Source organism: Ochotona princeps, chromosome X (genome assembly GCF_030435755.1).
Source record: "Ochotona princeps isolate mOchPri1 chromosome X, mOchPri1.hap1, whole genome shotgun sequence".
NCBI lineage: Eukaryota > Metazoa > Chordata > Mammalia > Lagomorpha > Ochotonidae > Ochotona > Ochotona princeps.
This window is the reverse complement of record NC_080865.1, coordinates 80226548-80247881: the sequence shown is the minus strand read 5'-3', so window position 1 is coordinate 80247881 and position 21334 is coordinate 80226548. Positions and strand designations below refer to the sequence as shown.

The window sequence follows — 21334 nt, the reverse complement described above, 5'->3', positions numbered from 1 at the left end:
CATCTTTAAGAACAGAAATATCTTACTTTTTCGATGTAGAAATTCTGCCACCAGGGCTGCTACATGGACATAACACATCGCAGCCTGAAAAAGGATGACAATAGAACTGTCACAATGTACACAAAGGGTTTTGAAATATCTTGTTTAGGACAAAATCCGAAATTGTTACCTCTGAAAAATCTCCATTTTTTACATGAATCTTGGCCATGCTATCAAGCCAGGTCTTTCTGAGCTCTGGAGTGCTTGCATAGGACTTTGCTAGACTATATTGGAGATCAATTAGCATTTCAGGGTCTTTCTCATGTTCCTTCATTTGGGCAGTAGCCATAAGAACAGTACGGATTCTCTTGGTCAAATCTTTGACTTCTGTGGGAAAAGCAGTTGCCTGATTTCAAAACAAACAAGAAAGACACATTTGACAATATTATTGGTGGGTTCTGAGCCTTGACATCCAAGGTGATTTTTACTTCTCTTCTAGATCTTGGTATTGCAAGTGGGAAATTTAAGGAGTTTTAAATTATTTTCAAGATATGTAACTAACTAACTCAGGTTTCAAAGGCTCTAAACTTGACAAGAGCATATTTCAATATATATTAAAAACATGATCCCTGGAGGATCCAAAATACTTGGCTTTGAACCCTAGATCCTCCTTTGTGAATCCTATAGCCATATGAGTGGTCCATGTTTGCAATTTACTTCCAACAATTTGCCATTTACTTCCAACAATAACTAAAAATTATTGACAGCATATAATGTCCCTGGCACTGAATGGTTTGCATACTATACATGTTCTAATATTCTCAATCATCCCATGAGTTAAGCATTATTAGAATTCATTTTACCAGTGGGGAAACTGAGGCACACAGCAGTTAAGTACCTTGGCCAAATTGTCATGATTACTAAGTGGGAGAGACAAGATGAGCATCTGGAAGTCTAGCTGCAGAGCTAATACTCTTCAGTCATTTTTCACACTGCCTCTGCCACCTGTCATACATGCTAAGGTGAAAACCACACTGCAAATATTTCTGTTTACCTGAAACAGAAGCCATGAATTGTGGAACACTCTGAAGGGTTAAAAGAGACCCCTTCCAAGTGTTGTTTTCGACCTTAGACCCTAGACTCTGTTATGAAATTCCTATCATTTCCTCTTAATCTTCACTGGAAAAAGCACAAGTATCTGTGATTCAGAGAAGATGAGATAAGAACAGGTACTGGGGGGTTAGGAAGTTTGTTAATGGCAATATAATAAAATGTAGACGAAATGATTTTACAAACTGCTTCTTGACCTCTTTAAATCTATTTGCGTATTACACACACAAAGGTCCTTCTTATACTTTAAAAGAGATTCTACTGAATATAGGAGAGACACACCTTGTGATGGTGTTTGTTGGTGATAACTGCCCTAACAGAACAGAACCAAGTCATTTCAGAAATGAGTCAAGGATAAAAGATTTCCTACCAGACAGCCAACCAGCCCCTTTTCTGTGGAAAACCTTGCTAAATCTATTAATGTGACATGATATTAGTGATAGCAATGTCTAGCAAAATGAACTCTCAGAGTCTAACTAAAAGAACATAAATATCATACATTGTTCTATGCTCAGGGGCATATACTGTTCCCCCAGGGAACCAGTAGAACTGGCTGAAAAACAAACTTTCCCAGCCTGACAGGGCCTGGCACTACACACTATCTTTTTCAGTGTAAGCCACATTCCTAGGGGAATTTTTTTTTTTTTTTGTACACAGAGTCTACATGGCCCACACATCAAGTATGCTGTGACTGTGAGATTTCAGGGTTTTTTTTTCCTTCAGATTTTACACAATATATTCAAATTATACTAGAATATGACCTTTCCCAAGAATAGAGATGAATCATTCCTCAGGAAGGAGAAGTCCTCAGTTGGCAAAGGACTCTTCTTCTCTTGAACACACTCCCCACTGATGACCAGGACCTGCACTCTGTGCAGTGAAATAACAGATACATTTTTACAATGCTATCATTTCAGGCAGAAAAAGGTAAAAAAAAATAGAGAAATGCTGTTCAGGGTCTTGGGTCTGGCCTCAGGCCCCAGCTAAGTGGTAATTAACGAATGACAGGCCTGTGTTTAGATTTGCCAATACGGATGGATAGCAGGCCACAATCAGCTAACAGATGATTTTTGAAAACTCACAAAAACCATTATGTAATGAATCCCTTCTGTGCCATTCCTCATCTGTTGGCCATGGATTAGGCAGCTGTTAGCCATTCTAAAAAGTGACATTTTTTTTAAAATTTCAAGCTCAGTGATTCATTAGCCAATTTATAAATGGTGATAAATGCTAACAAAGATCCACTAAGTTGGGAAATCAAGCCATAACAACTATGAATACACAGTGTATTCATTCTTTTCAACTAACACTGCATACCCTATGTAGCAGTCAGGGTTCTAGCAGTTAGTACAGTGATGTACAAAAGAAAATCCTCATGAAGCTCAAATTCTATACACTCTGCTGAGGCTGAGCATCCCTAATGTGGAACTGCAAGATCCAAAATGCCCCAAATCTGAAACGTGTGCTTAGCACTGCCACGATGGGAAACTTCCCAGGTGGAAACTTCCACACTTGGTATCATGTGACGGGTCACAGTAAAAAACATATGTACATTAAAAGTATTAGAAAAAGTTACCTTCAAGTTAGGTACATAAGGCATGTTTATTAACGAATCCTCACATTTAGATCTGAATCCCATTCCCAACATTATTTGTACACATCACAAATAAACAAATAGGATAAAATCTGGTCCTAAACATTTTGGATGAAAATACTTACCATGTACTATCAAAAGTCGTGAATGTAATGACAATTTAACTACTAGATGCAAACTTCCCTGGTAGTAAAACAAGTTCTAATTTACTGTTCAAAACAAGAACATACCTTCATAGGTCTGTCACTATTTGCAAAATTATTGATAATGAATAAAGACTCCTGAAATCTCGATCCTCCACTTAGTGCAACATCAGCTATCAGCTGGCTTACAGCAATGATTATCTGTGGGAAGAAGCAAACATCATTTTTCAAATGGCTTATGAAACAATGCTGCTTATTTTCATCATGGTATAAGCAGCAAAGACACTCATGAAATGTCTCTTTTTACAATTCTAAATAGTACCATCTTAACCTATTGTTTTCATATATTGAGGAGTTTTAAAGCTTTAAATTGAAACACTTTTCCTGGAAATATGAACTACTTCAAGCATATCACTTAAAAACCTACTGAAAGGGCCTGGCACGATAGCCAAGTGGTTAAAGTCCTTGCCTTGAATGCCCCGGGATCCCATATGGGCGCCGGTTCTAATCCCGGCAGCTCCACTTCCCATCCAGCTCCCTGCTTGTGGCCTGGGAAGGCAGTTGAGGATGGCCCAAAGCCTTGGGATCCTGCACCCACGTGGGAGACCTGGAAGAGGTTCCTGGTTCCTGGCTTCGGACTGGCGTAGCACCAGCCGTTGCGCTCACTTGGAGAGTGAATCATTGGATAGAAGATCTTCCTCTCTGTTTCTCCTCCTCTCTGTATATCTGACTTTATAATAAAATAAATAAATCTTTAAAAAAACACAAAAAACCGATTGCTAAAATGACAGAACCAAATTATTACCTATAAATATTAATCCTGAATGTAAATGACTTAAACTCATAAATCAAATGTCATAGATTAGCAGACTGGAGCCAAAAACAAAACCCATTTATTTGTTGCCTACGGGAGACACATCTCACCAACAAAGATACGTGGAAACTGGAAGTGAAAGGATGGAAAAGGTATTCCAGGCTAATAAAAAGGAAAAATGAGCTGGTATAGCCATTCATATATCAGATAATACAGACTTTGATGTGAAAAACATTTAAAAAGATGAAGAAGCTTTTCTACTAAGATGTGGAACTAGACAAGCATGTCCACTTTCACTACTGCTATTCAATGTAGTATTGGAAGTCCTTGCCAGAGCTTTTAGGCAAGAAAAACAAACTAAAGGAATTCAAATAGAAACCTAGGAATTAAAATTATCCCTCTTTGGAGATGACATGATTCTCTACATAGGAGAACCTAAAGATTCAATCAAGAGACTACTGGAGCTTGTAAGAGAATTTGGCAGGGTAGCAGGATACAAAATTAATGAACATAAATCGATGGCACTAGTATACACAAATAACTCAATGGCTGAGAAAGGAATTTCAAGTAAAGCCAGCTTTAATATAGTGGAGAGGACTCTTGAATATCTTGGAATTACCTATCCAAAGATGTGGAAGTCCTCTATAATGAAAATCACAAAACATTTAAAAAAGAAACAGAAGAAGACATTAAAAAATAGAGAAACTTATCATGTTCCTGGATTGGCAGGATCAACATCATCAGAATGCCCATATTACCAAAAGTATTATACACATTCAACACAATCCCAATTAAAATCCTAACAAAATCCTTCTAAGAAACAGAAAAGATGATACAAGAGTTTATGTGGAAACATAAGAGACCACGAACAGCCAAAGCTATCCTGAAGAATAAAAATTAAGCTACACTAATCACAATTTCAGATATCAAGACATACTACATGACAATGGTCATCCAAACAGTGTGGTACTGGTACAGAAACAGAAAAAGATCAATGGAATTGAATAGAAACCCCAGAAAGGAGCCCACACATGCACGGCCAACTAATCCTTTTTTTAAATAAAAGATTTATTAGTTTTATTGGAAAGTCAGATTTATAGAGAGGAGAGACAGAGAGGAAGATCTTCCATCCACTGATTCATTCTTCAACTGGACGCAATGGCTGGAGCTGAGCCGAACTGAAGCCAAGAGCTTCCTCCTAGTCTCCCACGCGGGTACAGGATCTCAAGGCTATGGCCATCCTTGACTGCTTTCCCAGGCTACAACCAGGGAGGTGGATGAGAAGCAGGACCACCAGGATTAGATTCGGTGCCCATATGGGATCCTGGCGCATGCAAGGCGCAGACTTTAGCCGCTAGGCTACTGCGCCAGGCCCAGCCAACTAATCTTTGATAAGAAAACTGAAAATAGTCCAGGGAAAAAGCCTGGTCTCTTCAGCAAATTTTTTTTGGGAAAATTGGATAGCTGCCTGTAGACATAAAAAAATAAGACCCCCACCTGTCACCTTATACAAAAATCAGCTCTAAATGGATCATGACCTAAATCTGCACCCAGAAACCATCAAATTATTAGAGGAAAACATAAGAAGTACTCTATAAAATATAGGAATTGGGAAAGACTTCTTAGAGAAGTCACCAAAATCACAGTCAGTGAAAGCCAAAATAAACAAACGGAACTACATCAAACTAAAAAGCTTCTGTACAGCAAAGGAAATGACCAATAAAGTGAAGAAGCAACCAAGAGAAGGGGAGAAAATCTTTGCACACTATACAACTGACAGGGGACTAATATCCAGCATTTACAAAGAGCTTCAGAAACTCAGTGATATCAAAACAAACAACCCTGTCAAGAAATGAGCGAATGAACAGACATTTTTCAAACCAACAGATTCAAATGGCTAATAAACATTAAAAAAATGCTCAGGCTTCCTAGCTGTCAGGGAAATGCAAATGAAACCCACATTGAAACAAACAAACAAACTAGAATAGATAGAGAACAACAAGGAAAGCTTAGAACCAGACAGGAAATGGTCAGTGTGGACTCACATATACCTTACTAGGTAGGACACAAAGATTAGTTACTCTTCACTAAGGCATTAAGATTTCTCTGCACACCCCTCCTAAAACTGTTCTGCACCTAAACTGTGGACATACGCCTTGTTAGAGTTATAAGCCAGTTTAGACTATCCTAAAAACTGCCAGGTTCAGCAAAATTATACTTCAACACTATAAACTGCTAAATACTAAAATGAAAATAGACACAAGGCAGCTGAATAGTACCCTATTGCCATTTTAAGGTGTATAGAAGCTGGTTGTATATAAACTAAAATTGAAATGTCAATGAAGTAGTCACAGGATGTGACTAAGAACTTGCATTTTCTAACATATTGGTCACTCAATACCATGTCAATTAACTCCAGAATGTTGTAAATTGTTGTTGATATTATGTTGTGACTTTTAATTGGTCCGGATGATACTCTGCCAGCTCTACCTTCAGACCAGAGATGATCTCCCCAAGAAACCGATGAATTTATCTGGACAGTGAGATGCTGGACTCTATGCTTGTTATATGCTTGCAATATAAGAATCTTGACTGAACTTGAACTACAATACTGCAACAAGGTGGAGGAATCCACCATGGGAGGAGGGTACGGGGAGGGGATGGCGGAATCCCAGAGCCTATGAAACTGTGTCACATAATGCAATGTAATTAATAAAAAAAGAAACCACATTGAGGTTCCACCTAACTCCAGTGAGAATGACCTACATACAGAATTCTACTAACAACTCCTACTAGCATGGGTATAGAAAGAAAGGCACCCTCCTTCACTGTTGGTGGGAGTACAGGCTAGTACAGCCACTATGGAAGTCAGTATGGAGAATGCTCAGACAACTGAATATTGATCTACCATATCATCCAGCTATCCCACTGCTGGGAATATATCCAAAGGAAATGAAAGCAGCATATGACAAAGTAAACTATACTCCTATATTTATAACACCACAACCTACAATAGCAAAGACATGGAAACAACCCAGATGCCGGTCAAAAGAGGACCAGATAAAGTAACTGTAGTACATCCACTCCATGGACTACTACTCAGCCACTAAAAAGAATGAGATTCTACCTTTTGCAAACAAATTATTTCAAGTAGAGACCATTTTGCTCAGTTAAGTTAGTCCCAAAAGGAGAAATATGTGATCTCTCTGATATAAGGCAACGTTCATGCAAAATACAAGATCAATAGCCCTTTCAATACTGTTTTTGCTACATCCCATGGGTTTTGATATTTTTGTTTTTTATTTTCATTAGGTCAAAAAAGTTTTTTGTCATTCATTTCTTCACTGATTTGTAGCTCATACAGTAGCATCATTTTCTTCAAAAAGGTTTTTGATTTTTGTTTTCATTTCTTCAGCAACCCATTGGTCATTCAGTAACATGTCATTTAACTTCAGATTGTTATAGATTTTCTATTTTTCTTTCTGTTGTTTTTGTTTTATGACTTTTCATTTAACAGGATGTGTAGTAACTGTGTCACAGGGACTATTACATACTCTGCATTTGATCTCTACTTCCAAATCTAAGATGGACTCTCAATGAAACTGTTAAATGTATCTTGACACTAGGATGCTGGACTTCCTGCCATTGCCTGTGCTACAATGTCAGGATACACTTAAATAACAGAATGATGCACTTATGACGGATTGTGAAGGACTATACTATTGTAATATCAGGTGAAATGAGTGAAGAGGGAGGGGATTGGGGAGCAGGGAAGGGACATCCCAGAGCCTTGGAATTGTATCCTAAAATAATAAAATTTAAAAATAAAGAAGTGATGTTGCATGTAAAACCAAACAGTAAAAGATCATATATAATGCTGGCTGGCTCTTATTATACAACAGATTCATAGGAAGCACTGATTGTTAAAAGATGTTCATTTTAACGTTCACATTTTTCAATACATTGCATTTGGGTGTATGCTCATTAATTATTCTGTTTCCAATAAACAACTTTTAAGTGATAGATCACAGCAGCAAAGATATAAATATGACAAAGAATTTCCTACACTACAGAGTCCTATTCAACTAAAAAGTCCCGAATGTGATTAAACTCATAGCTCAAACAGAAAAATATGGAGAGGATGAGAAATAGCTACCAGGTAATAAACGTCTAGAGTGAAAAAAAAATGTCTAGATTGTACCAGGCATTGTACCAGGCACATGCTATTTTTGACCCTCATACTAACCTGCAAGTGGAAAATACAGATGAGACGGGGTCAGTCAGATTGTGCAACACATATGTGATCACAGAGAAAGTGAGTTGCTGAGCTATGGTTTAAGCCCAGGTAAGCATGACCCCCAAGTTCATATTTTCTACTAAAACTTGATATTGTTCTCATTTTTTCAGTAAGTAGATGTGTTAGAGCATTAAAAGATAAATAGTATTACCCATATATCCAACAGACTTTTTAATCATCTCTCTTAATCCTTATTAAAAACTCTATAAAATAGCTACATTTTTTTTCTCCTTTTAACAGATGATCATTTGAAAGGCAGAACGACATAGAGGGAGGGGAAGAGGAGAAGGCAGAGAAAACAGAGTGGGAGAAGGAGAGGGGAAGAGATCTTCTGTCTACTGGTTCATTCCCCAAATGGTCACAATGGCCAGGTCTGTGTCAAGCTAAAAGCAGCAATCAGGCCATTTTCTATTGCTTCCTTGGGTGCACTAGCAGGGAGTGTGCCTAGAAGTAGAATATCTAGGACTTGAACTGGTGTTCTCATATGGGATATCAGCATTACAAGTGGCAGCTTAACATGCTGTGCCACAACGCTGGCCAAATAGCTACTAATATTTTCCTTCATTTTACATTTGAAGAAACTGAGGCACTGAGATACTGAGGATTTCACCTCTTCTGGGTCATACATTATATGATACTCTTAGAATCTAAATTAGAGCCCATGCTCTCGAGCGTGTCGTCCATCTGAAATACGATCCAAGCCACACAGGTCACCATAAATTGACTAGTAGCTGCCTTACAAAGAGACAGAGTCAGGCAAGTGTTTGGTGCAGTTTTAGGGATACATGCACCCCATGTAAAAGTCTCTGACTTTGAGTCCTGGCTTTGCTGCTGCTGCCCCATTCCTTGAGACAGCAGTGGATGGCTCTAGTAGTTGTGTCCCCCTCAGCCAACTGGAAGACCTGGATTGAGTTCCTAGCCCCTGCACATCTGGGGAATGAACAGCAGATGGAACTTTCTTAATTGTTAGCTTGTTTCTCTGTCTCTTGAATAAACAACATATACAGAAAACATGTCATTTAACTTCATGGCATTGTAAATTTCTATTTTTCTTTTCATTGTTGATTTTGTATCACGACTTTTCATTTAAGGGGATGTACAGTAGTTGTGTAATGGAGACTGTCATATCTAGTAACATGTCATTTAACTTCATGGCATTGTAAATTTCTATTTTTCTTTCTATTGTTGATTTTGTATCATGACTTTTCATTTAAGGGGATGTACAGTAGCTGTGAAATGGAGACTAACATCCAGATGTGAGGATGCAGTGTAGTATGCATTTCTGTTTCCAGACAAAGATGGACTCACAATGAAACTGTTCACTATATCTTGACAATAGGATTCTGGACTTTCTGCCATTGTCCATGCCCGCAGTGATGGACATATGATGACTGAGTATGAAGAACTATACTTTAGTAATGATATAGAGGAACTAGGTGGGGGGGGAGGGAATTGGGGAGGGGATAAGGGAATATGGAGCTGTGTCATAAAATGATAGCAATAACAATAAAATGTATATAAAAAACATATACAGAAAACAAGAGAGCTAAAGCCTATTTTGATATAATGGAGCTTTACATATGTCATGGAAAAATGAAATTTAAAAAGTTCATTTTGGTGCAAAAAATCGAAATGTATGCATTTTCACAACATTTTCTATGAAGTTTTCAAAGATCATATTTTTTCTGAATCCAATATGTATTTCAATTTATAATTTACTTTTAAAATTATGTATTTAATAAAAAAAGAACAACTGCTGTTACATCTGCTGGTTTACTTCCTGTGTGCAAGTGCCATGACAGGGCCAGGCAGAAGCCAGGAGCCAAGAACTCCATATGGTCTCCCTTGTGGGTGGTAGGGGACCCAAACACTTAAGATATCCCCTGCTGCCTCCAAAGGTGTGCATTAGTAGGAATCTGGATTTGAGAGTAGAGCTGGGATGTGAATCAACCACTCAAAAATGAGATGCAGGCATCCCAAGTGGGATCTTCACCATGTGTCAAAAGTCCTTCTGAGATACCTTAGCTTTTATATATGTTATCTTCAGAAACCAATGGCTATTTTACCCTTTCACCATATCTTAATTCAGACTAGCGGCATTTCAAGTGCTAGATAGCCACATGTGACCAATAGGAATTGTCCTGGGTAAGGCAGCAAGAGAGCTTGATCCTGTAGGAGACTAAAGATTGAAAAGAAAGAAGATGAAAAGGAGCTTTTGTGTTTTGTTTGTTTGTTTTTTCCACTGACCTGTAGGTGCGTCCTCAAGAAGGTTTTCCTTTTGGTGTACTCAAAGTTGTTTCTCATCAGAAGATACAAAAGTGCCGAGGCCTCATTTCTGGTTGAGCTAATTTTTGAGGTGCAACACTTTAAAACTTCATAGCAAAATGCAGCACACATGTTTACTCTACCTTTGAAGAAGGCTGATGGAAACTAAAAAACAAAAAAAGAGGAAACATTGGTTAATATTTCAAAACTCAACAGCAAAAGGAACTAAAATTATGTGAGGTGCTTGGAAGACAGAAAACTATGTGAGGTGCTTGGAAGATAGAAGTTGGGGTATTGCTCTTGAGAGAGACTGAGCTAATTCGCATAAAGACCAATATGTGTCAATGAGAAATTCTAGTCAACATACATGTTACTACTACAAAGATGTAAAGGTACAAAGTATAAATGTTACAGAGTTGAGAAGAACTCAGAATAGACTAGAACACACAGCAGGTAGGTACTTAATAATATGCATTAGCTGAATGAATAGCTCAAATGATGAATGATGGGTGTCATGGGAAGGGCAGTCTGTATTATTTAAATAGTTCCTTATGAAGTTCCAAATGTTGACAAACTTGTAGTTGAAAGAAATTAAACAGGTAAAGTTGATCTTTTAATAAAATTGGGTATAAGTGAAATATGCATACATGTGAAGCAGACATACACATATGCACTCTCACATCCTCTAGTAGTAAACAATTTGAATTAAGGTCTATTTTGGACCTGGAAGAGGAGTACAAAACTGAGTACCTAATTCTCCAAACAGCCAAGTACCGTGTAACTTTAAGAATATATTCAGTTGGGTTTGTTGACGATACTATGCATACCTATGTAATACAGGCTTGTTACAATTTCCCGTGCTTGCATGTTTGGACAAGCAAGTAGTAGGCTGCTCCAAGAATACATGGATGTTTTTCAGGAAATGCAAAACTAGAGGGGCACCCTTTCAAAAATTACTTCCTGGAAATTCTGAATTTAAATCAGTGTTACAGGAATCTTTGCTTTATCATTCTTCATACCAAGTACATTGCTATACAGATAATGAAGCCCTAGTAAATATATTTTTGCTTGGTATCTGGGGAATTTCAATAATAGTTTCTCCAGATTAAACCAGTTCTTGCTGGATAGTCTAGTACGATAGCAACCTTTTAAGGGAGAAAGGCAGTTACAGTATAGTTAACCCTGTCATCAATCTTCTGTGCACATCACCCAGATTTCCCTAAGTGGGCAGTGGCTAAAATGACTTTTTTAAAAGAAATTATTTTTGATGATGCTTACATAGTTGAGAAGATGCATATCCGTGTAGGCTACTGGTTAGGGTGGGAAGGGTTGAGGATTAGGGGAAAGTGGATGAGACCATTGTTTCCAATCAATGGCTTTCTAATGGCCAATTCCTTGCTTAATGACTGTACATCACCGCAATGTTAATGCTCCTTTCTCCTTTGGCTTCTGTGAAAGCATTGTTTCCTGACTTTCTTCCCGCTACTGTGACTGTTCTCAACTCCTTCAGAGGCCCCTCTTCAAACCCCATCCTATGTTATTTTTCTTGGCTGTTCTACACTTGACCTTTACTTTTTTCTTTCTCTGTTTTACTCTACAGAGGAAATGAAATGAACTCCCATGATGTCAATTACCACTTGACATCTCCCTAACTCACCATGCTCCAGTTATACTGGCCCATTAGATACCAGAATGCTCCTAACTCTTTCTTGCCCCAAGATCATTGCATATGCATGTCCTCTTCTTAAGAGTGTGCTTCCTTGGGCCCGGCGGCGTGGCCTAGCAGCTAAAGTCCTCGCCTTGAAAGCCCCGGGATCCCATATGGGCGCCGGTTCTAATCCCGGCAGCTCCACTTCCCATCCAGCTCCCTGCTTGTGGCCTGGGAAAGCAGTCGAGGACGGCCCAAAGCTTTGGGACCCTGCACCCACGTGGGAGACCTGGAAGAGGTTCCTGGTTCCCGGCTTCGGACTGGCGCGCATCGGCCCGTTGTGGCTCACTTGGGGAGTGAATCATTGGATGGAAGATCTTCCTCTCTGTCTCTCCTCTTCTCTGTATATCCGGCTTTCCAATAACAATAAAATCTTTAAAAAAAAAAAAAAAAGAGTGTGCTTCCTTAAACTCTATGTATCTAGCCCCTTGTCCTAATTCAAGTCTTATTGTAGAAGTGAAAAAATGGGGCTGGCATCATGGTGCAGTAGGCTAAGCCTCTGCCTGTGGCACTGGTATCCCATATAAGCACCAGTTTGTGTCCTGGCTGCTCCATTTCCCATCCAGCTCCCTGCTTGTGGCCTGGGAAAGCAGTGGAGGATGACTCAAGTCCTTGGAGCCCTGCACTTGCATGAGAGACTCAGAAGAAGCTCCTGGCTCCTGGTTTTGAATTTGATCCACTCAGCTCCAGCTGTTTTGCGGCTGCTTGGGGAGTAAACCAGCAGATAGAAGATCTCTGTCTCAGCTTCTCTCTGTAAATCTGCCTTTCAAAGAAAAAATTTTAATCTTTTTTTAAAAACAAGTGGTAAACCTATCTCACACAAATCTAGTTTCTGTCTCTCCCTGCCAGAAGACAGAAGGGTATACTTCTACACCGTCACCCTTTCTATAGCACCCAGTATAGCACTTGGCATGCAGAAGGTTAACCAATCAGCACCATGATGTTCTTTCCTTTCCTGTCTTTTCCTTATCAGGTAAGAAGGGCATCACTAGCAGATCCAAGGCTGTGGTTCTTACCTTACTGATAAAAGCTCGCAGAGAGGCAAATACATGTTTCAGTGACACTTCAGACTGTCCGTTTTTAAGAAATGCCAGATGAATGTCAAATACCTTTTTCATTAATGGGTTGTGGCCATCATTATTTAAAAGTTGACTCTATAAAATATGAAAACAGTGTTTGTAGAAATACTTCATTCATAACCCACTGAGAATAAGAGAGCTGACTGTACCAATACCTGCTTATGAGCTCACTATTTCAAAACCTCAGAAAAATAAAGACAAATATTTTAAAAAATTTTAAAAATCTGTGCCATCTTTCAACTTGGAAATTTCAAAATATTACAAATATACATCTAGAATGCTGATATCCTACAGTAAGAAAACTTAATTTTTGAAGGCAACACAGCATAGATTTACTATGGGTGGGAGTCAGCACTTTGGTCTAGTAGGTGAAGTGGCAACTTGTAACACCGGCATCCCACTTCAGAGTGTCAGCTTGAATCTTGGCTCTTCTGCTTCTGATCCAGCTCCCTGCTAATGCACCTGGGAAAGTAGCAAATCATGATACAAAGACTTGGGGCCCTGTTACCACTATGTGAGCCCCAACCAGAGTTACTGGCACTTCACTTTGGCCAGACCCAGCCCTGGCTGTGCAGCCATTTTGGGGTAAACACGCAGATGCAGTTCTTTTACTCTTTTGTCATCTTTCTTTTACTCTGCCTTTTAAATAAGTAAATCAATAAATCTTTAAAAAAAGAACTCTCTCAGTGGTGTTTGATTTTTCTTGTACTTTCTTCAGTCTACCTGCAAGCATGGGAGATGGGTTAGAATCATGGGCTTCAGTGAGCAACAGAATGAGCTGTACTCTAATTCTACCACTGACCATATAGGCACCATTAATCTCCTTGCGCATGTCACTTTACTCATTTTAAAATGAGAACAGCAATAGTACCTACATTCAAAAGGCCATTATGAGAAACATGCTCCTATTTGTATTTTCAAGCATGTCCAAAACGACCTACCATAAACATCACCAATGTTAAGTGCAATTCAGTTAATTTTAGTCAGTGTGCAAAGAATTGAGCACTCCAATTTTGGAATATTTTTCTTTACCTCAAATTGATTGTTCATGCCAATTTGTAGTCACCTGAGTTTCCTACTCCTAACCTCACAATAAGAAAGTGAGTTAATATTTATAAAGCAATTAGGATAACACCTGATATGTACCAGGATATATATAAGTGTTTATTAAATAAATATCAAAAGAGGAAGAAGGACTATAGTACCAATCATGTTAACAATATATATACACCTAGACCAGGGGGTCCAACGGCTGCAGTGTACCCAAATGGAATGTTACCCCCTTAAACACTGCTTTCCCTGCAGGACCACCTTCGTTTCAAGGCACTGTGGTTCTGGATAGGAACTGTGTCTTAGGTGAGAGGGTATGTATGGACTACTGTCTGAAAAACACAGCTGGGGCTCGAGATCTGGTGAGCCATTCTGTTCTTGACTGGAGGTGAAAATGTTGTTTGTGGGACATAGATTCCAGCAGGAGGAACCATCCCAGCCTTGAAGGGATCGCCAGCTCTCCAGAAGCCAGCTGTGCTTTTGTCCCACAGCTTTCTGCCCTGTGTTTCTTTCGAGTTTCTTGTTCTTGTGGACTTTTCCTCAGGGATACTTTTCCCACAGGTCCCAACTCACACATAGTTCCTGCTCATCACTGCTCCCCAGAAGTGTTACACTGGTGAACAGACCATGCTTAGCTCAGACCTGGGCATCCTTTACTGCCATACTGTTCCCTGGGGGCCTCACACACAGAACAGGGAGGTGGACAACTACTTCAAAAAGACCACCCAAATACGACTTCTGCTTGAAAAAAAAATATATATATACCCAATGAAAATTTGACATGCCGGATGCATTTGAATGAGAACAAACCTAATACATCATAAGAAGCTTCTTAGACTATTTATTAATATCAAATGCAATTTTCCTTTTTAAACCTCTTTGGAAAATGCATGCCAGGTTTCTATAATAAATCTGGAGGAGCTGAGGTGATGAACTGAATTACTTAGAGACTGGTACAGGAAGACAAAATCTGTACAACTCAAGGAAAAGCAAGCAAGTTTCCTGCTTTGAGTCCTGCCACTAATGCTGCTTTACATAAGACGCGGAGTTTTCACTTTTCAGCATTCCCTCACATTCATTATCTCGTTTTTCCACTTTGAACAACTTTCCAAGAATAGTGCTTTAACCTTCTGTTTAATATCATTCCAACAATGATTTGCACTGACTGAGAGCTAAATATCTGAAGGAAAAAACCCCACGAAAAAAACCCTGAAGTCCCTGACTAGGAAATCCAGGCAGCTTGCCTGGACGTTGTTTACCCTGACCTCATCACAATAGGTATTTTGGCAGAATGATCCACTCATAATTTGGGCTAAACATTTGTGGATATTTTCATGCAAGTGTGAAAGAAAAACTGAACATGAAAATAAAAATAGTGTTTAAGATGCAGAAGGGAGTTTAAGGCAAATTAACCTAACCCCTTCATGTCAGGGATGACACAAGTGAATCTCGGTGATATCCCAAGGTTGTAATGGTAGACAAACTAGATCTGTCATCCACATTTCCAGACTGTGGCCAACTTTTCCAGTGTATTATCCTGCTGCCTCTGATGACTTAGATTTTGTATGATTCTTTTTTTTTGACATATCATGCCAACTGAAATTCTGATTCCTCATGATTACCTTGAAGCACTGGGTGAAAAATGATATGGTATCTAGTACTGTAAGGGAAACTTCTGTAGCAGTATTGCCTTCAAGAAGTGCCTGGTGGAAAATATCTGCTTCCGTTGTTGCAGAACCTAGGGTTAAAAACACAAAGATTTGTGAGAAAGAAATGCACATAATAGTGTGGATTGGCTCCCTAAACTCTGTGTGTGTGCATGTATGTGCGTATGCATGTGTCTGTGGGGGGGGAGGCAGGCAGGGGAGGGAGGGAGGGAGAGAGAGACAGAGAGAGTGAGAGAGAGTGTATGTGTGTGTGTGAGAGAGAGAGAGAGAGAAGCACAAAGAAAGGAGGCTCACAATGCCTGCATATCTGAGTTTCACTGTATTTATATTCCTTAATCAATTACGGTTTAGGCTAATCAACTGCATCACTTTTCATTTATCTAGATTTATTTGTTTTTATTTGAAAGGTAGCGTTGCAGACAGAAGGAGAGACTGAGGAAGAGAGAATCTTCCACCTGCTGGCTTATTCCCCAAATGGCTTCAAGAGCTGGAGCTGGGGTGCTCTGAAGCCAGGAGCCAAGAGTAGCATCTGGGTCTCCCAGGTGGGTGCAGGACCCAGGGATTTGGTTACTCTTTCACAGCTTTCCTAGGCACATTAGCAGAGAGTTGGACTGGAAGTGGAGCAGCTGGGCCTCAAACTGGCACCCATATGGGATGCCAACACCTCAAGTGGAGATTTAGACTATGGTTGCTTCATTATTTATCACATCAGCTCTTTTTTTAAAAAAATTATTTTATTTTTATTGCAAAGTCAGATATACAGAGAGGAAGGAGAAACAGAGAAGAAGATCTTTCGTCCAATGATTCACTCCCCAAGTGAGCATAATGGACAGTGCTGCACAGATCCAAAGCCAGGAGCCAGGAAACTCCTCCAGGTCTCCCACACGGGTGCAGGGTCCCAAAGCTTTGGGCCATCCTTGACTGCTTTCCCAGGCCACAAGCAGGAAGGGAAGTGGAGCTGCCGGGATTAGAACTGGCGCCCATATGGATCCTGGCGTGTTCAAGGTAAGGACTTTAGCCACTAGGCCACCGCAGTGGGCCCTTCACTTCAGCTTTTTATCAATAGCTCTGCAGCACATAATTAGGTGAGTACGTCTTTGGAAACAAGATTTTTCTAATAAACTATAGTGCTCTAACTAGGAAATAATGTGAAAGAAATTTTATGCCACTAATTATGTATGCAAAGATAAGAAGGTCATAGAAATTCAGCTACATGCATACAAATGGTACGCTAAGATGAGACATTTTCAATTATGCAAATGCATTCAGACTTATTTCTAACTCAGAAGTGATCTGGCCAACTGAAGTAAGTTCTTTATCCTTTTACAGGAGGCTTAAAGCTTTAAAACGTGCCCTCTTATAGAAGTCTTGAGTCTGTTAGCTTAGAGTCTATCTGTTCAAAAGATTTTTTTCTTATTAGACCTTACCAAATAGCCAATTTTGCCAGATTCCTTTTCTTCAATTTTCAGAGGAGGATATGAAAATGAGAAATTTCTTACTCTGAGTTCTTAATATTTGCTTTGCAGAGGAGAGCTTTACTCGCTCTAGTCAGTCTTCTATATTCGCCAGCTGAGAAAGATCTCTTCCCTCATTCTATTTGCATGGACAACAAATATTATAAGCGTTCTAAAATACTTTGTGCAAGTTGTATTTACACTTCACTGCATTCAGCATGTATATTTCTCTAACCATTAAATGAGTAAAAGGAACTCCAAATAAATATTATTATATCAAACACTATAAAGTGTCAATATTTGCGCTGAAGTTTAACAGTAGGGATGAAGGACTTCAAATACAAAAGTATAATGAGAACATATTGCCAGAGGGGGGGAAAACTTTAATACTAAGGAAAGGATTTTAATTAGAATTACTTAAAATTTTTGAATTAGCTATGCATATTTTATCATTACCTAGTTATATATAATGAAGGGCCTGGGACTTCATGGGTAGGAGTCTGGAGTCTGCTCTTCAATATGCTGCTGCCCTTCACATCCAAGTACCTGGACTAGAATCCTGACTTTGCTCTAACACCAGCTTCCTACTAATGTTAACTGTGGGAGGCACCGGGCAATGTTTTAAGCAGCTGGGTTCCTGATACCCATGAGGAGACCTGGATTTTGAGTTCCTGGTGTTAGCCTGGCCAAGGTCTGGTTTTTTCCAGCTACTTAAGAGTATGAACAAGGCGATGAGAATATTTGCCGTTCAGTAAACAAAATAGTAAATCAAGACTTAAAGTTAAATACCATGTTATGGCTGTTTCAGATGGATAGCACACACACATTTTTCACTTACTGTGATTCAGTGTAAATGAACTTTCCAGGCTACTGAGATGCTGAAGCCGGGCCTGCATGATTCCTGATCTGCTTCGAAGAGCTGGCATAGTTTGTGATTTTCGGTCTATCCCTAAGTGTTTTGAAAGCCAAGCATCATGCACCCTAAAATAAAAATTAAAATTAGAAACTGGAATGTTCTAACAATACATCTCATTAACTAAAAAACAATCAGGCCTCCATGTAAATATGGTACTATGCTCATATTCTACTGAGTGTTACTTGGATTAAATGATGTGTCACTGAAAATTATTAAACATTTTAGTGTATCTTTAAAATGAGTTTTAAGAATATAATTTTTATTTTTATTTTTTTTAAAGATTTATTTTTATTACAAAGTCAGATATACAGAGAGGAGGAGAGACAAAGAGGAAGATCTTCCATCCGATGATTCACTCCCCAAGTGAGCCGCAACGGGCCGATGCACGCCAATCCGATGCCGGGAACCTGGAACCTCTTCCGGGTCTCCCACGTGGGTGCAGTGTCCCAAAGCCTTGGGCCGTCCTCGACTGCTTTCCCAGGCCACAAGCAGGGAGCTGGATGGGAAGTGGAGCTGCCAGGATTAGAACCGGCGCCCATATGGGATCCCGGGGCTTTCAAGGCGAGGACTTTAGCTGCTAGGCCACGCTGCCGGGCCCAAGAATATAATTTTTAAAATATGAAAGGAATTTATCACTTTTCCCCCTAAAAAAACAAAACAAAACAAATCAAAAAACCAAAACTGGAATGAAGTGGCTAACAGAGCAAGAAGAATCTTCGCAGCAGGTGAAGAAAGAGAAAAGTGAAGGGGATTGAAATCAAGATGAAACTCTGGGGCCAGGAATTTAAGAAAATCCATTTCTAGAGCTAAATTTGCAATGGAAAAGTTTATTCTTTAATCACACTTATGATTAAATGGGTGAGTTTTCTTCTTTCTTGAATTTAAGGAGCCATTTAAAAAAATCACAAGTAGATCAAGTTTGAATAAAGAAGGAAAAAAGTTCATCTATTCTCTTTCTAGTGGGCAAAATCCTAGCTAAGCAAGGCTCATGGCAACAATGACCACAGGGAAACATGATGGAAATGGGAACCCTTGAATACATATTATTAGGATACTCTAGAGATGTAGCAATAAACTCCATCCAGTGGCTTTCTTTGTCTTTGAAATGTCATGAAATTTAACTTCTTTTAAAAGAAAAACTATATTTGAGTTCCTTTGTTGGCCAACACTATCCCTAAAAAAATAGATGCATTATTGAAACAAACGGGTAACCTTGTTTTCCTTAGGACCTGCAAAAATTTTGATGTTTCTTTCACTAGGCATGTAATGACAAAAAGAATAAACAAATAATACTTAACAACTGTTCCAGGTTTGAGAGGATCTTACTAAGTAGAAACTGCATATCGCTCTAATTATTGTCCCTTAGAAAACTTTATTAGCTTACATTCGCTTGCACTTTGAGTTGTGATGTGTTAAATAAATCGTGGCCATATTAATATTAACTTGAAATTAATAATCTGGATTTTATATGGCAAATCTGAGAGTGCCCTCTGTTGGAAGAGCAAGAAAAAATTGAAAATTGCAGTGTTATTACCTTGCTATGTTTCTTTTCCCCATATATCTAAAGTGAAACAAACATACTCTAGGACAAGAGAAAAACAAGAGCACGTTAGTAATCTATTACAGTCCTCTGCCACTTAACAAACAACATGTGAAAAGTCATGAATTATCCCCAAAAAGGTGCCTTTTTCATCATATTGCTATTAATACGCATTTTGCTGTACAAATATAAAGATGCAAAAATAACTACTTAACAGGCTTACAATACTATATCTATTACATTTGGCACAATTACATTAGCTCCTAAATCCTCATGTCTTTATATCCAATTCTAAAATGACAGGTTAAACATATGTTAGTGCAAATCCTCCTCTGTGTTCCATAGATACCTTAGCAAAGATCTCCAACAAAGTCGTTACCACCTCAAAAAGGCCATAGGACCTAAAAACTGATGCTCCTACATTTTTAAATGGAATAAAAAATACTTTCTACTACTGAAAATGTAGAATACATAACAATTCAGCAATGGTAGCATACTGAATGCCAAATAGCACCTTCCAGCTTCAACAATAAACTCAGGACCATTTTTGCTTAACCTTGGCCCCAAACTTTTAGTTCCATTGATTTCTCCTACCCCCTGTGCCTCCATTATTTATTCACGCAAATTCCCAACATAAGATATTTTCATTAGTAGATATTTCAGTGTAATTGCAGTGGCTTTACATTTTTTTTAACTGCAGTTTCTGCTACTAACATTTTCGGTAACATTTTGAGAGATTTTAATCAAATGGCTGTGCAGTGATTATCCTGTATTTTGCATATACACATATAAATCATACGTGCTTATTGTTTAGGTAAAAACTTCTTGCATTTGTTTTTATGTCAGATTTTTCTTTTAGCTTTCAATAATCATACACAAACAGCAAATTCCCTTGCACAAATGTCCTCTCTCACACACACACTTTAATCATTCAACTGCACATAAAAGTACAAATATTAATGTTTAATCACTTAACTGACTCCATTAATCCAGCATCTACCTCAGATGAATGATGCTTACAGTTTTTACTACTTCTAGTTTTTCCAGATCACAAGAAGACTGCTTCTGAACTGCAAAGATGGCTTTTTTTTAAAAAACAAGCTAAAATTTTCTGTAATATGGCAAGTATACCATCTGCATGTCTTCCCTATCTACAGGTGAAACAACTGTATGTCATCCTCTAGATTACATAATAATTTGTAAGAGTGTAGACATTATTATCAAACATGCTGTTTTGTTCATGGAAAAAAGAATTTTAAAGAAAACAGAAAAATGATCATATTTAACTTTCCTTCAAGTAAGAAGGTATATAAAATAAATGAATAGAACTTACTCTAGAAGCACAAGAATGTTTATGAGCTCTTGAGGAGATACTTTATTCCAGTAAGTTAACAGAGTATCTGAAAAGGAAATAATGAAAGCAACAGATTTTGAAAAAAAGCAACTAGCACAGTGAATCCCCAGATACCATAACCTGGTGTCACCAACCACCAGTTCACGTTAAAATTTATTTGCATCTTCCTCTCCCTTCCCATTACCCAACACTGTATTCTTCTGAACTAATCTCAAAAATATTATTTAATCTATAACTATTTCAGCCCCAACAACTCCTATTTACTTTTAAACGCTCTTCTGGATGGCTTATTCCCATGTTTATATCATCCCTGAAGACAGAAGATGAATTATTGTATGGGTAATTTGGAGTTAGTGGGGTTTTT

General features: G+C 38.6%; 1 protein-coding gene across 2 annotated transcripts in view; it reads right to left on the bottom strand.

The window, feature by feature from the left end:
• The window catches only part of DOCK11 (dedicator of cytokinesis 11), a 235980-nt gene that overhangs the window by 71944 nt on the left and 142702 nt on the right, over positions 1-21334 (bottom strand). For both annotated transcript variants that reach the window (XM_058659209.1, XM_004587632.4), the window contains exons 36-44: positions 20950-21016; positions 19611-19658; positions 17999-18141; positions 15662-15777; positions 12927-13064; positions 10185-10367; positions 2914-3027; positions 170-385; positions 27-84 (exon numbers count right to left, since the gene is read on the bottom strand). In XM_058659209.1, coding sequence (XP_058515192.1) covers positions 27-84; positions 170-385; positions 2914-3027; positions 10185-10367; positions 12927-13064; positions 15662-15777; positions 17999-18141; positions 19611-19658; positions 20950-21016 — 1083 coding nt within the window. The remainder of the gene's footprint in view (positions 1-26; positions 85-169; positions 386-2913; positions 3028-10184; positions 10368-12926; positions 13065-15661; positions 15778-17998; positions 18142-19610; positions 19659-20949; positions 21017-21334) is intronic.